Below are 16,648 nucleotides of genomic sequence, written 5' to 3' on the forward strand. Positions count from 1 at the left end.
GTGTGTGTCTGTGTCTGTGTCTGTGTGTGTGTGTGTGTGTGTGTGTGTGTTTGGGGGTGAGGTGGTGGGTTGTGTGCAAGGATTTTACAGGTTTTCCTCATCCTCTTTTGAAGAATAAAAACATTTAAATTAGCGGGAGGGCGGTTAAAACCCGCAGCTCGGGCCCACGGCACGCCTCAGGGCCGGTCGCAGTTCCCTCCGCGATTCGCTTCGCCTCGCCTAAGGTGGCAGCCTAACAGCGCTAACGGCCTCGGGCAGCAACGGCTCCCGGGAGGCGCGCGGCGGGCGTTGCGCAGCCAGGACTCGTAGGCCAGCGGCAAGTTCAGAGAGCTCAGGGAGGGGGGAGGCGAGGCCGGGCGGTGGGCAGCTTCTGACGAACAGCCCTGAGAGCCAATTGAGAGCCTGGTCGACTTTTCTCCCTGCCAATAGGGAGGGAAACCTGGGCTGGGGGCGCTTCCCGCGGGCTGAGACTGGATTTGAGACTGGATTTGAGACTGGATTTGATCCTGCGCGGCGGCGGCGAAGGCGGGCGCGGAGGCTCGGTTTGGGCGGCGGGGAGCGGATTAGGGGAGGAGGGAAGACCGGAAGCTACGGTCGCGTCCCCATCCTTAGATTCGCTCCCTTGGGCTGGGAGCGGAGACGGAAGAGGGGGGAGGCTGAATGTTGTGTCTGTAATAAAGGGGAGCGGTCGCTCCTGAACCTCTTCCCGGGGCGCCACCGTCATCCCGCCCGCTCTCCGCACCCACTCGGCTCCCCTGGTTTCCGGGCGCACGGACCTTGCGGACGGCTGTACCGCAGAGGCTTTCTCAGAGGGGCTGCCCGCGGCCGGGACTGGCCGGCGGCCTCCGAGGCCCGCGCCTCGCCGCCACCCCCACCCGTCTGCCTGCCGGCCCCTCCGGCCGCCGCCATGTCCTCCTCCTCCTCCTCCCCCAGAGAGACGTATGAGGAGGACCGGGAATACGAGAGTCAGGCCAAGCGCCTCAAGACCGAGGAGGGAGAGATCGACTACTCGGCTGAGGAAGGCGAGAACCGCCGGGAAGCAACGCCCCGTGGCGGGGGCGATGGCGGCGGTGGCCGGAGCTTCTCACAGCCGGTAGGTAACAAAGCGCGGCTCCCTGAACGCTGTGCCTGGTGGCTCCCGGGAAGCAGGGCCTGGGGGCCTCTTACCCGCCTCGTTTCCCTTTTCTGCTGTGCTGACGGGGTTGGGAAGCGGCGGCTTTCCTCTTTAGGGCTTTTATTCTTTGCTTGCTCGTTTTCCCGCATCCAGAGCGAGAACGCTGCCCAGGCCTGGCCTGGGGCCCTGAACTTGGGGAGGGTCGCCGGGCGTGGGCGGCGGGTAGGTGTAGTTTCCGCTTTGCGGGACTTCAGTACGCAATTTTCCCTTCGTTATTTTGACTCTACCCTGTGCTAGCCGACGTCTGGACTACCGACTCCCTCAAGTCCCTCTGCCCGCAGCATCGGCGCCCTGGTGCGACCGGCGCAGTTCGCACGATCGCAGGATGGTTGCGTCTGTTGTTCTCCGAGGGCTCCTTTTGCCTGCGTCTTGAGCGCGGTCACAAAATGACAAATTACGCCCTGACTCTCACGCTAGTCTTCCTGAAGGCTTAATTTAAAAAATTTTTACTCTGCAGGCATGGCTTGCATGCTTTGCCACAAAGTTTCAGTACAATTTTTTGCTCTTCAGTTAAAAATGTGTAGGTAGGTGTGTTAGTACACCCTTACTTTAGAACAAATCTTAAAAGCAACTCCGTTTTCTTTGGCAGTTTACTCCAAATTTGCCCCACAAAAGGAGGAACTGAACCGAGGACTGCATTAAACACACGTTCCTAAATTCTTTCTCTCGTCGAAAATGTTAGTTGGAGGCAGAAGGAATGTGAAATTATTTTATCTACAGCAAGTAGTTTTTCAGCTTTAGTTGGATGGAGACTTTAAGGAGACAAAGCAAACAAAGCAAATACTTTCACTCTTTTTTGGTGTACTTTAACTGTTTTAATGACTTAGATGTTCTTTAAACATTTAACACATTTTAATTGTGATTAAGTCAGCAAACTTTAACCGAAATTTACGAAACTGTAAGCATATCCTGTTGTTAGATTAAAACGCTTTTGACATTTCCTTTTATAAAAGGGAAATTAGAAGCCTTGTAGCTGTTGTTTGAATTTTTATGTAAAAACGTACGATTAATTGTTCCAAGTGTTAGAGTTTCCAAATACGATAATGTGATGGGTAAAGTGACAGCACATTTGAAAAAGGAACATTTTGTTCCTCTAAAGAAAATAGTTTCCTCATAGCTTAGCTATTACTTTTTTTTTAAATTAAGTTCAGTTTTATTGAGATATATTCACATACCATACAGTCATCCATGGTGTACAATCAGCTGTTGATAGTACCATCATATAGTTATGCGTCCATCACCCCAATCTATTTTTGAACATTCTCCTTACACCAGAAAGAATAAGAATAAATAAAAATAAAAAAGAACACCCAAATCATCCCCCCCATCCCACCCTATTTTTCATTTAGTTTTTGTCCCCATTTTTCTACTCATCCATCCGTACACTGGATAAAGGAAGTGCGATCCACAAGGTTTTCACAATCACACTGTCACCCCTTGTATTAGCTATTTTTATTTTGGGGCTTGGCTATTTGAAGTATTCAAAATATAACTTGGAACTGTGAATAAAGGAAATGCATTTCTTTCTAGGAAGTATCTGTTCAAAGCCAATTTCATTGTCTTTAAGATTATGGAAACAGGATTATTAGAACCCATATTTAAATGTACTGGATTAGTGCACCTCTTTTGCTAAAAGTTTTGCTCTAGTTTTTTGTGCAGCAGGTTGATATGTCTTCCTTTAAGTGTCTTGGGAGGATACTTAATTCAGTTTGTAAAACTTAAAAATAAAAAAACCTTTTGTTAAAGTATTAAGCCAATATTATTATTTTGGTTGTTGGGAGGAAAATAATATGTAATTTATATATCCAAATTGGTTTGTGTAGTAGTGGAACTAGCACTTAAGCTAGGCTTGGGGAGGGTCAGGAGTATATAGTCTTAGCCTGCAAGCTGTGTGCTTGAGAAGGTCAGTTAATTTCTTTTCTTAGTTAACTGACTTTAAGTTCTCTTCCTTAAGTCTCCAAAACAGGAAAGTTGAACCACATGCCTTCTGTATTGAAGTTTTAGCTCTGTGATTAGGCAGGAATTAATATATGCAGATTGAATAGTAAATTCTAAGTTTTGTTTTCTTACTGCTATGTTTCTTGGGAGAGGGTGAATTGCTTTTAAGACAGAGCCAATATTAATGCAACAAGATCTAATGAAGGCTTATTTTTCCTGTTTTAAAAAATTTTTTTCTTCATTTAATTTTTGGTACTATTTTGAAATCTGTGCGACTATGGAAACCTGCACATAATAAAATCCTGCTCTTGGGATAGGAATTCATTGGATAGGTCCAGTCTAGTCTTTCATCACCAGAAATATGGAATTCCAACTGAAAAGTTTGGCCCAGCTTCAGTGGTCTTTGAGCACAGAGGAGAAAAATCTTTGTGTTCAAACAAAGTAAATGGAGATTAGGTACAGTGATGGACAATCTTCAACTCTAGTTGGAAGTTTGTAAAGTGCAAAGTAAGAATGCAGAGATTTATATTGCTTTCTTTTCATAACTAAAGTATTTAAGAACATTCTACAAATGTTCCTAACTTAAAGGCAAATAGATCATTGTGAATGATCATGATGTTTTAAGGTATGAAGAGAAGTGGAGAGTTAGTACTTTGGATGTGAGAAATGAGACATCCTAAAATACGTATCTTCTGGCACTTGCTTTGAAGAGCAAAAACTCCCAGTGTTGTTCAGATTCACTTTGCATTGTGGAACAAGGCTTGATGATGGAGGTTTGTGCCTTGTATTATGCAGTTACTTTATTCTTGTGGATCAAATGGTGTGCTTAAATTTAGTAGGCACGACCTTCAAGATTATAGTAATAGTGAAATTTTGTATCTGCTTTTAAGAAAGCAGCTTGACTTCTGAATATTAGGGCTTTATTTGGCAAAACCAATTGAGAAATTGAATTGGGAGATTATGTAGAAAAGATGAGCTTTTATGAAGGCTGGTAGTAAAAATTATGGAGTGATAATTCATTTTGGAGATTTTTGAGTTTTTATTTTATTCTCTTCTGCTGATGAGGAAACAGGGAGGTCAGAACTTGTTATAATGGTTTGTTTGCTGATGAGGTAAAAATTTTGTTTCTCAACTTTTAATATATAGACTTGCAGGATGGCAGAATGCCAAGAGAAAAATGTAATGTTAGAATTTCCAAACAAAGAATTAGCTATTAGGTAGAGTAAATCCAGTTTGAATTCAAGATGTACTTTAGACTTGGGTGATCTAAACTACAGAAATTATATGAACATTATGATGCTTTATTGGATGAATGTGGGGTGGGAGATGGGATGAGGTCTCATTGTTAGCTCAGCTCCCATAGGTAAAGTGAGCATAGTATCTGTGCTCCTGGGAATAAAAGAGTTCAAGGATGTGTGCCCCAGAGGTAACTGCCAGAGTTTGAGGCTTTTATAGAGATAGTGTCCTTTGTTCCTCTAGCTAAACTGCTGTGGTAGCTTGAGGATTATTTATTTTTAGGACTAGTTTGGGGAAGGAGGTGAAAAGTGGTAGATTTTATTATCTTTTGGTTTTAATGAGTGACTTTCTTGGTGTCATTACATATAATGAAAAAAGCTGTTAATAGGATGAGAAGCACAATCAAGACAAGTGTCTTGGCTCTGCTACCAGCAAGCTTTGTGACTTAACCTTATCGGCTTCAACCTTATGTGACTTACTTAACCTTTTTTGCTTCAACATGAGATGGTTGGATTGGAAGATTTCCTTTGACCTCTTAACTCATTGAGAAATAGTGCTTGAGCCCTTACCATGTGCTAGGTTCTATTTCTAGGTGATGGAGATACAATAGTGAAAAAATACTCCATATCTAAAAATCTGTGAGTCTACATAATTTAGTGCTTTTTTTTTGCTCCATGAAATTGAATATAACTTTCAGGGCTTGCTGTTGCAGCCACAGAAACTCAGATGAGCTTAAGCACAACAAAAAGTGCGTAGGGAGAATTTATTAGCCAATGTCACTGGGAAAGCAAGTTGTGGCACTAGTTTCAGGCATGGCTGGATCCAGGGATTGAGATGCTATCATAGGGACTTGAGTCTCTTGTATGTTTCAGTTCTGCTTTCCTCTATGTTGGTTTCATTCTTTATGGTAGTGATGAAGGTAGGTGTATGTTCTTACACTTACTAAATCAAGAAAACATCCTCCCACTCCCATTGCCCATATTTATCCCCTCAGATCAACCATTTTTGGAGAAACAATGATTTTTAGGTCATGATTTCCCTTTCTCTCTTCAGCTAATCACTGGGCAACCTCTGAAATTGATGAGGCATGATTGTGTGATTGGGAATATTATTAAAGTAACAGTGGACTTGAGAAAGTTATTTTTTCTTCTTCTTCACTAGAAGAAGAGGGAAGGGATTTTGGTAGGCAAAACCAAATAGTTACTACTTCAGCAAAAAAATAAAACTTATTTTTTAAAAAGTTATTTGAGTCATGTGCTTCTTTTTAGTCTTTCTTATGTGCTCAAATGTACCTAACAACTTTGGACAGGAAAGTTACAATGTTTCTCACATGTTTTGGGTCTGCTGTACTGTTTCTTTAAAAAAAGAAAAGGCCATGTGAAGAGGTATAGTTGTTTAATTTAGTATGAAGATTTCATGTAAGTTAACTCTAAGCATAGTATGGGTTAGAATAGTATTTGCAGCTGCCCCTTAAAACTAATTTGTCCTTGGTGTACATGAAGTTTCTAAAGTAAGGGAGAAGATCTTATATCTAGAAATACTGTACTTACTTCTTTGCACTACGTTGATAAATTCTAATGTATCCAGAGAAAGGTTACCAGATGGAGAAGGCATTTGCAATCAAGTTATAAAAAGAGTGGTGGAAGAATCTTGGGGATATTCAGCGTGAAGGGTAACTTAGGTGTGACAGAAGAAATCATTACAAGTAATTAGAAGATTATTATGTGAAGGAGGGAAATGCAGATGGGGGGTATAGAGTGCTAACTAACTTTTATTGAATTCTTGTTCAGTAGCTGTTTCTACCGCTGTGCTTGACATTTTATATATGTTCTGTTTATTGTAATCTTGGAAGATAAGGATTTTGTTGTTTTTTTAAAGAGAAACTGAGGATCAGAAAGGTTAAATTAGCCCCCAAATCATTGAGCAAGTAAGTGTCCAAACAAGAATTCAAATGATCTGACTCCAAAGGCCATTTTGGATATGAAACTACAGGAAGACAGGTTTAGATGCATATTACGAAGAATTTTCTAAAAATACAATGGATTGTCTCACGTGTGTTTCCTGTCATTGTAGGTGTTTAAGGATATACTAGATAATTGTTTGGTAGTGGATCTATCTGTATGTGTGTGGGGGTGGAGAGTGAATTAATGAATCTGAAGTTCATCTTTTTCAATCCCATAATTATAGGATAGTAGGAAAAGTCATTCACTAGTTGTTGAGCACGTGGTGTGCATGGAGATGTCGGAAAACAAAAAAAGCTTAAGAACATTGTCCCTGTCTTTTGTGAGTTTACAGTTTAATTGCTTTATTATATAAAGATGTGTTAATGGTGAATAGGAGTTTGATTTATACTCCCCTGAGCTTCCCTTCCTTTCAGTGGAACCTAGTTGCCAATGTGCAGTAGGCAAAGTTAGTGTTTAAGATAAATATTATTCGAGTTCATCCTTCAGATAACCTTTGAGGGGCTGGCATTTGGAATGGTTGTTATGACTGTATTCGTACTAGAGCCTGCAGTGGGTACTGGATAATATCTCCATTATGGTTGATCCAATTTACCTAGAGAAGGGATTAAGTAATTTTTAAAAATGTATGTGTCCATTGCAAGTACACCTTCCTTTACTGGATACTCACCTGGAATATTGTTTTCAGTTTGATAATTAATAATTGTAATAGATCAAGAGAAAGTCTAGTTAACTAAATATTTGAAATGGAAAGAACATTAGGTCTTTTGTATGAGAAAATTTTAGAAAGATTCCTTAGTCTGGAGAAGACATGATCACAGTATTAATATATGAATGGGATAAACAATACTAATTTGTCTGCCAATTTAGGAATCAGATGCAAAGTATGATGCTTAGAAGAGGTAATCTTAAGGGTAGGTAAAAGAGAAGCTGCACAGAGAATTTCAAATTTTTATCACCAGTATATAGTATAGGTAGAGATAAAATATTAATATAAGAAGAGTGTTAGTATTTTGGGCAAAAGAGGGATAGAGAACTGTCTAAGCTTCATAGTTTGAGAAAAGCATCTTTAATATTAATTAGTTTTATGTTTGGAAACAACCCTAGGATTTTTTTTTTCTTTTTTCTTTTTTTTTTTAATAAAACAGGCTACAGAAAGGATGAGAAATTTTGATTTTATGCCAGAAAAACTATGAAATTATGAGAGGAAGATATATTTCCAGTCATAGCATATTCTTTGTATCTTTTTTTTTCTAAGATTTTCTTGGAAATAGAATTAAGTTATTAAAGAAGTGATTTGTACCTCCTATTGAGATAGGAAGCTAGCTCCTTTTTTACAGAAATGAAAAATTTTAAACCAAATGTAATTGATTTTGCTTTCAAGTCCTTTTGCTAACTAGTGAATTGGCAGTTTGGTTTGGGATTTTTTTCAATGTCTGCTTTTTATTGCAGAGTTGAATTTACTAAAAGATGCAACTTAGGCTTTAAAGGTTTTAACTGGAAATTATTTTCTTTTGCTAGGAGGCAGGTGGAAGTCATCATAAAGTTTCTGTTTCGCCTGTTGTTCATGTTCGAGGACTCTGTGAATCTGTGGTGGAAGCAGACCTTGTGGAGGCTCTTGAAAAATTTGGGACAATATGGTAAGGACAGTAGGGACATTATGCAGATTGAAAACAGTATGGTACAACATTTTGCTACAAGCCTTGATGTTTTGACATAAGTTTGTCTATGATTATTTCTTTGGAATGTTTTAAAATCTGCTATTTTTAACCTTCCCAGGGTGATACATAGAAGTACTTTTCTGGGTCCATGATTACCTCTCACTCCCCAACCAGAGAATGTAAAATTGCATTTTTCATCCAATTTTCAAATGGGTCCATTATTCCTTCTCAAATACTGCTTTAAACCGATTAGTTCATTATGTCCTTCATCTTCAGAGTTTCAGGATGTGGTATTTAATGCCTTTTTGTTGGCTTGTTTTGGAATATTTGGAATTATTGGCAACTAAGAAAGGATAGATCAAAGGTAGACATCATTTGCTTAGCAGCTTGTTGCTGAGAGTGCTTACAGATCATGAGCCATTGCTTCATCCTAACTTGTCTTCCTTTTGTTTCTACTTCATCTTCCTACAGCTGGTGTGTGCCTGAGAATGTTGACTTAACTGAAATATAATTAGAAAAGTGAATCTGCTGCCAACAATAGCCACTTAAAAATTCTTTCTAAATTATTTTTGGAGGTTGCCTGGCTGTTGCTCTCTTATATGGATAATCTAGAGTTTATTTTGTTATTTTTTCCTTGATGACTAGATTAGAGGTTTTTGCTATAGGCACCTGAGACAAACCAAGTTGAAGTACATAAACTAGAGAAGAATTTCAACTTTTTATTTGCTGAGATAGCTTGCTTGCTTCAGTTTAATAAAAAATGTATGTGAAATTTTTTTTTTTTAAAGTATTTAAAGGATGCTACACAAATAGATAGTGACGGAGTACTCACACATAACCCACAGCAATGGATCATTGTTCCAAAGGAGGAGAAATAATGTTAGATGACACCTTCCATATGGCAGTGTTTTATTAATTTCTTCATTGACATCATTAAGAGGTGGATGACTTGGCAAACCCTTTGCCCTCATCTTCTGTATTTCATATTGTTTGTCCTTGGAGATACAAATTGAGAATCCAAACAGACGTAGAAAAACTCTTAATATATCACTGAGATGCGTATATCAATTCTCCGTCCTTTGGAGTCTGTTTGGAGAGTTATATGTTGAGGCAGACTCCTTAGGTTTACTTTAGACTTGTGTGTTGGCGCTAGACTAATCCCACACCATAAGGACCTTCTAATGGTTATGTAAGTAGTGCGTTGTCCCATGGAGTTATATAAAGCATTGTTTGTTTATTAGTTATAAAAATAATCTGCTTTATTTTACTTCTGTTCTTATATATTTAAGGCTTTTTAAGTTACTTTTTTTTAGTCAAGAAATACTGAGGCAAATGTCAGAAAACAAAATGATTAACAAATACAGATAGAAATTTTAGGGAAACAATAACTGTTTTGGTATATTGATGTTACTTCTGACTGGCAACTGAATGTTGGGGATTAAAGAAATAGAACAGACTCTAGACTGATATTTAGTCCATGATAAAGTCTTCCATATAGGAAAGTCATTTTGTTAATTTGCATAGTACATACTTCTGCCATGGTAGTTTTGTGGGTAGTAAAGTCATGAAATAATTGGGAAAAATAGTGTATAATTAAGAGATTAATTGGCATAAAAAAGTTCAATTATAGTTTCAATTATATGAAATGACTTGAATAAGAGGTGGCTATTATGAAAGCTGAAAGAACCATGAACAGCCCCCATTAGAGGCTTTGCTTCAAAATGTCACATTTACAGGATGGGTTTCCTACCATCCATCCATCCGTCATCTATCCCCATGTATCCATCCATCCGTCTATCCATCTATCCATCTATGTATCTAATGGGGTTGGGGGATTATAAAGATTATATAGAAACTGCTCATATTTAAAAAATGGATTACCAAGTTAAATATGTCCTAAGTTTATATCTGAAAACTAGATGCATGGGAAAGAAGTTCATGAGAAAGTATAACAAAGTATTAAGAATGGTTGTGTTAGGTTAATAATATTGCTGTATTTTTTTTACCTTTTTTGTCGTTATTCTATGGTGTATTTATGTATTACCATAAAAGAATATTTAATTTATGCTATGTAGTACTTTTTTCCTCCCTGTTAAAAGAGAAGAGGCTTGGTAGTGATTAGCTATACTAGTTTAAAGTTTTAAAACAAGGAAATTTTTTGAACCTACTGCTTTGTGCAGTAATGAAAGCTGTTGCCACCTATTTTTATTTAAAAATTAGTAAACATTTTTCAATATTGAAAGACTAACCCTACCATGTCCTTGTTTCTTTATCTTTTTATCTCTCTGGCTTTCCAAAAATATAAATGCTTTTATTATTGCTTTTTATTAATGCTTTTAGAAGATTTTTTTAATATTTTGTGCCATACATTTTAAGCACATTCTGAAATACCTGTGGCATTCAAATTTTTTCTTTCTCTATCCCATATGATGTGTTCTCCATCTTCATATGATGCTATTCTTTTTTCACTTGTAAGTCTGAGCTTCTAGTTTATTTCTTCATATATATATTTCATATATATGTTATATATATATTTTTAGAGAAGTTGTAGGTTTGCAGAAAAATCATGCAGAAAATACAGAGTTCCTATATACCTCCCTTATCATTAACATTTTGCATTAGTGTGGTACCTTTAATACAGTTGATGAAAGAATATTATTGTAATTGTCATGTTAATTGTAGTCCATAGTTTACATTAGGGTTCTCTGTAGTCCTGTGGGTTTTTTTTGTTGTTGTTACTTTTTATTCTAGTGACATATATACAATGTAAAATTTCTCCTTTTAATCACTTCAAATAAACAGTTCAGTGATGTCAGTTGCATTCACTGTGTTGTGCTAGATGATGTTGTCCCACAGTGTTGTGGGAGATGTTGATCTCCCACTGTCTATTTCTAAAATTTTTACACCATCCACACAGAAATTCTGTACCAATTAAGAATTAACTCCCCATTTCTTACCCCCATCCTAGCCCCTGTTAATCTGTATTCTAGTTTCTGACACTGAGTTTCCTTATTTTAATTATTTCATATCAGTGAGGTCATACATTATTTGTCCTTTTGTGTTTGGCTTAATTCCCTCAACATGATGTCATCAAGGTTTATCCATGTTATTACTGTATTAGAACTTCATTCCTTTCTACAGTTGAATAATTTCCATTACACACACACACACCACATTTTGTTTATCCGTTCACTCGTGGGTTGTTTCCATCTTCTGGCAATTGTGAATAATGCTGCTGTGAACCTTGGTGTGCAAATATCTGAGTCCCTGCTTTCAATTCTTTTGAGTATACACCTAGGAGTGGGATCGCCAGGTCATATGGTAATTCTATACTTAACTTTCTGTGGAACTGACAAAGTGTTTTCAGTAACAGCTGCGCCATTTTACATTCCCACCAACAATGAATGTGTGCTCTGTTTCTCTGCATCCCTGCCAAAGCTTATTTTTCCTTTTTAAAATAGTAGCCATACACCCCTTGAGGAGCTGGTGGAGAATGCGGGGGTGTTGGGCTTCCCCACCTCGATGGTTGCTGATGTGCTCACAGACATAGAGGACTGGTGGTTTGATGGGCTGAGCCCTCTACCACAGGACTTGCCCTTGGGAGAACTGTTGCTGCAAAGAGAGGCTAGGTCTCCCTGTGGTTGTGCCTAAGAGCCTCCTCCCCAGTGCCTCTTTGTTGCTCAGATGTGGCCTTCTCTAGCTGAGCCAACTTGGCAGGTGAAATCACTGCCCTCCCTGCTACATGAGATCTGACACCCAGGGGAGTGAATCTCCCTGGCAATGTGGAATACGACTCCTGGGGAGGAGTCTGGACCTGGCATCATGGGATGGAGAGCATCTTCTTGACCAAAAGGGGGATGTGAAAGGAAATGAAATAAGCTTCAGTGGCAGAGAGATTCCAAAGGGAGCCGAGAGGTGACTCTGGTGGGCACTCGTATGCACAATATAGACGATCCTTTTTGGGTTCTAATGAATTGGAATGGCTGGCAGTGGATACCTGAAACTATCAAACTGCAGCCCAGGGCACATGAATCTTTAAAACGATTGTATGAAAATGTGGCTTATGAGGGGTAACAATGTGATTGGGAAAGCCATGTGGACCACACTCCCCTTTGTCTAGTTTATAGATGGATGAGTAGAAAAATGGGGGAAGAAAAAAAAAAGGCACCTAGTGTTCTTTTTTACTTTAATTGTTCTTTTTCACTTTAATTTTTATTACTATTTTTGTATGTGTGGTAATGAAAATGTCAAAGATTAATTTTGGTGACGGATGCACAGCTATATGGTGGTTCTGGGAACAATTGAATGTATGCTTTGTTTTGTATGACTGCACGGTATGTGAATGTATCTCAATAAAAATGAATTAAAAAAAAATAGTAGCCATACAGTGAGTGTGAAATGGTATCTTATTGTGGTTTTGATTTGCATTTCCCTGATGACTAAGAATGTTGAGCATATTTTCGTGTGCTTTTTGGCTATTTGTATATCTTCTTTGGAGAAATGTCTGTTCAGGTCTTTTGCCCATTTTTTAATTGGATTGTTTAGTTGTAGGATTTCTTTATATATTCTAGATATTAAATCCTTATTGGATATGTGGTTTCCAAATATTTTCTTGCATTGAATAGGTTGCTTTTTCTTTGACAGAGTCTTTTGAAGCACAAAAGTTTTTAATTTTGAAGAGGTCCCATTTATCTTTTTTCTTTTGTTGCTTGTGCTTTGAGTGTAAAGTCTAAGAAACCATTGCTTACCACAAGATCTTGAAGGTTCTCCCCTACATTTTCTTCTAGGAGTTTTATGGACCTGGTTCTTATATTTAGGTCTGTGATCTATTTTGAGTCGGTTTTTGTATAGGGAACTGGATGTGGATATCCAGTTCTCCCAGCACCATTTGTTGGAGAGACTATTCTGTCCCAGTTGACAAAGACTTGACAACTTTGTCAAAGATCAGTTGGCTATAGATGTGAAAATCTATTGCTGAACTTTAAATTAGATTCCATGGGTCAGTATATCTGTCTTTATGCCAGTATCATGCTATTTTGACCATGGTAGCTTTGTAATACGCTTTAAAGTCAGGAAGTGTGACTCCTCCAACTTTGGCTTTTTTTCCCGAGAGGTTTTTGGCTATTCAGGGCCCCCTTACCCTTCCAAATAAATTTGGCAAGTGGCTTTTCCATTTCTGCAAAGTAGGCAGTTGGAATTTTGATTGGGGTTGCAATGAATCTGTAAATCAGTTTAGGTAGAATTGACGTGTTAATGATACTTAGTTTCCAATCAGTGAACATAAAATGTCCTTCCATTTATTTAGGTCTTCTTGGACTTCTTTTAGCAGTGTTTTGTAGTTTTTTTTGTGTACAAGTCTTTTACATCCTTGGTTAAATTTATTCCTAGATATTTGATTCTTTTAGTTGCTATTGTAAATGGAATTTTTTTCTTAATTTCTTCCTCAGATTGCTCATTAGTGTATAGAAACATTCCTTATTTTTGCTTGTTGGTCTTGTGTCCTGGCCACTTTGCTGAGCTCATTTATTAGCTCTAGTAGCTTTGTTGTAGATTTTTCTGGACGTTGTTTATAGTTGATCATGTCATCTGCAAATAGTGCAAGTTTTCCTTCTTTCTTTTGAATTTGGATGCCTTTTTTTCTTTTTCTTGCCTAACTGACTAGAACTTCTGGTACAGTGTTGAATAACAGTGGTGACAATGGGCACCTTGTCTTGTTCCAGATCTTAGGAGAGAAAACTTTCAGTCTTTCACCACTGAGTATGATGTTAGTTGTGAGTTTTTCATATATGCCCTTTATCATGTTGAGAAATTTTCCTTCTGTTCCTAACTTTTGAAGTGTTTTTGTCAAGAGAGGATACTAGATTTTGTCAGATTCCTTTTCTGCATCAATCAAGATGATCATGTAGTTTTTCCCCTTCTACGTTAATTGAATATCTTGTGTTGAACCACCTTGTATACCTGGGATAAAACCCACTTGATTTATAATGTATAATTCTTGTAATGTGGTGTTGGATTCGATTTGCAAGTTTTTTGTTGAGGATTTTGGCATCTGTTTTCATTAGAGAAATTAGTCTGTAATTTTCTTTTCTTATAGTATCTTTACCTGGCTTTGGTAATAGGGTGATAATTGGCTTCATAGAGTGAATTAAGTATTGTTCCCTCCTCTTCAAGTTTTTGGAAGAGTTTGAGCAGAATTGGTATTAATTCTTGGAATGATTGGTAGAATTCATCTGTGAAGCCATCTGGTCCTGAGCTTTTCTTTTGGGGAAGTTTTTTGATGACTTATTCAATCTCTTTACTTGTAATTGGCCTTTTGAGGTCTTCTGTTTCTTCTAGAGTCAGTGTAGGTTGTTTATATGTTTCTAGAAATTAGTCCATTTCTTCTAGGTTGTCTAATTTGTTGGCACACAGTTGTTCATAGTATCCTCTTACGATCCTTTTTATTTCTGTGGGGTCGCTAGTAATGGCCCGTCTCTCATTTCTGATTTTATTTGCATATTCTCCATTTTTTTCTTTGTTAGGGTAGCTAAGGGTTTGTCAATTTTATTGATCTGTTCAAAGAACTAACTTTTGGTTTCTTTTTTTTTTTTTTTATTCTCCATTTCATTTATTTCTGTTCTAGTCTTTATTTCTTTCCTTCTTCTTGCTTTGGGAATATTTTGTTATTGATTTCTCTTGTAATTTCTTCTTTGACTCACTGATTAAAAGTGTTATTCAATGTTCATGTATTTGTGAATTTTCCAGTTCTCTGCCTGTTATTGACTTCTAGCTTCATACCATAGTTGTCAGAGAAGATGCTTTATATAATTTAAATCTTTTTAAATATATTGAGGCTTGTTTTGTGACGCAACATGTGTTCCATCTTGGAGAATGATCCATATGCACTTGGGAAGAATGTATATCCTCCTGTATTGGGGTGCAGTGCTATATATATATATATATATATATATATATATATATATATATATATATATATATATGTTATGTCTGGTTCATTTATCATACTATTCAGGCTCCCTGTTTCCTTACTGATCCTCTATCCAGATGTTCTGCCTATTGATGAGAGTGGTGTATTGAAGTCCCCAACTATTATTGTAGAGGTGTCTATTTCTTCCTTCGTTTTGCCTGTGTTTGCCTCACGTATTATGGGGCACCATGGTTAGGTGTGTGAATATTTATGATGTTATTTCTTCTTGGTGGATTGGCCCTTTTATTAATATATAGTGTCCTTCTTTGTCTCTTGTAACAGCTTTTGTCTTAACGTCTATTTTATCTGATAATAGTCTTACTGCCCTAGTTCATATTTGGTTACTATTTGCATAGGATGTCTTTTTCCATCCTTTCACTTTCAATGTATTTGTGTCCTTTGGTCTAAGGTGGTGAGTCTCTTAAAAACAATATATAGTTTGATCATGCTCTTTTATCCATTCTGCCATTCTCTGTCTTTTGACTGGGGAGGTTAATCCATTAACTTTCAGTGTTACTACCATAAAGGCAGTATTTCAGTCATTTTGTGCTTTGGTTTTTAATATGCCATACCTTTTTTTCTTTTTTTTTTTGTCTCTCTTTTCCTTTATGTGCATGCACGTCTTTTTCTGTATAGTTGGTCTTTTGTGATGTATCTGAATGATTCCTTTCTCATTTTTGTTTCTGTGTTTTTAAAAAATACTTTCCTTGTGGTTATCCTGGGTTTATATTATATAAGCTACATCTATAAGCTACTTAGTTGAAAAGATACCAATTTAGTTTCAGTAGGACACATGCTCTCTGCTCCCATATCTGTTTCCCCTCTTTATGTTGGTTTGGTCCCACATTACCTTTTTATATTTTACATGCCCATTATCGGGAAATATCCCTTTTTCTTGTTCTTTTGTGTTCTGACTCTTACAGGAATTAAAGAGTAGACTTGTATATGGAGGTTGCAGTACTATTGGTTTTGCATTTACATTTACCGCCCCTGTTTTTTTTTTAAACCCTTACTAAAAATCTTCATTTCTTCCTAATCCAAGCTACTCTTTCCTGTCTTTTCCTTTCAACCAGCAGAAGTCCCTTTAGTAGTAATTCTTGTAGGGGGAATCTTTTTTTTTTGACAGTGTCTCTCAGTTCATGTTTATCTCTGAATATTTTAAACTCTCCCTCATTTTTGAAGGATAGTTTTGCCTGACAAAGAACTTTTGGCTGGCAGTTTTTCTCTTTCAGTACCTTAAATATATCATAGCCATGCCATCTCACTTCCATGGTTTCTGATGAGAAATCGGCACTTAGTCTTATTGAGGGTCCCTTGTATGTGATGAATCACTTTTCTCTTGCTGTTTTCAGAATTCTCTCTTTATCTTTGGCATTTAACATTCTGATTAGTATATGTCTTGGAGTGGGTCTGTTAGGGTTTATTCTGTTTGGAGTATGGTGTGCTTTGGACATGTGTATGTCTTTCATACGAGTTGGGAAATTTTCAGCCATTATATCCTCATATTCTTTCTGGCCTTGTTCCTTCTCTCCTCCTTCTGGGACACCCATGACACATATGTTTGTATTCTTTATGCTGTCACTTGAATCCCTGAGACACTGCTCAAATTTTTCTGTTCTTTTCTATGTCTGTTTTTCTGACTTTTTGATTTCAATTGTCCTGTCTTCTAGTTCACTGATTCTTCTGCCTCTTCAGATCTACTGTTATATGC

At 37.6% G+C, this 16,648-nt stretch overlaps 1 protein-coding gene across 1 annotated transcript in view; it reads left to right on the forward strand.

The window, feature by feature from the left end:
• The first annotated feature begins 292 nt into the window (after window positions 1-292).
• Window positions 293-16,648, forward strand: part of HNRNPLL (heterogeneous nuclear ribonucleoprotein L like) — a 41,903-nt gene continuing 25,547 nt past the window's right edge. The window contains exons 1-2 of the mRNA XM_037806780.1: window positions 293-1,093; window positions 7,831-7,949. Of these exons, the coding sequence (XP_037662708.1) occupies window positions 908-1,093; window positions 7,831-7,949 (305 nt within the window). The 5' untranslated portion in view covers window positions 293-907. The remainder of the gene's footprint in view (window positions 1,094-7,830; window positions 7,950-16,648) is intronic.

The sequence above is a fragment of the Choloepus didactylus genome, chromosome 17, assembly GCF_015220235.1.
Source record: "Choloepus didactylus isolate mChoDid1 chromosome 17, mChoDid1.pri, whole genome shotgun sequence".
In the NCBI taxonomy this organism is placed as follows: Eukaryota; Metazoa; Chordata; class Mammalia; order Pilosa; family Megalonychidae; genus Choloepus; species Choloepus didactylus.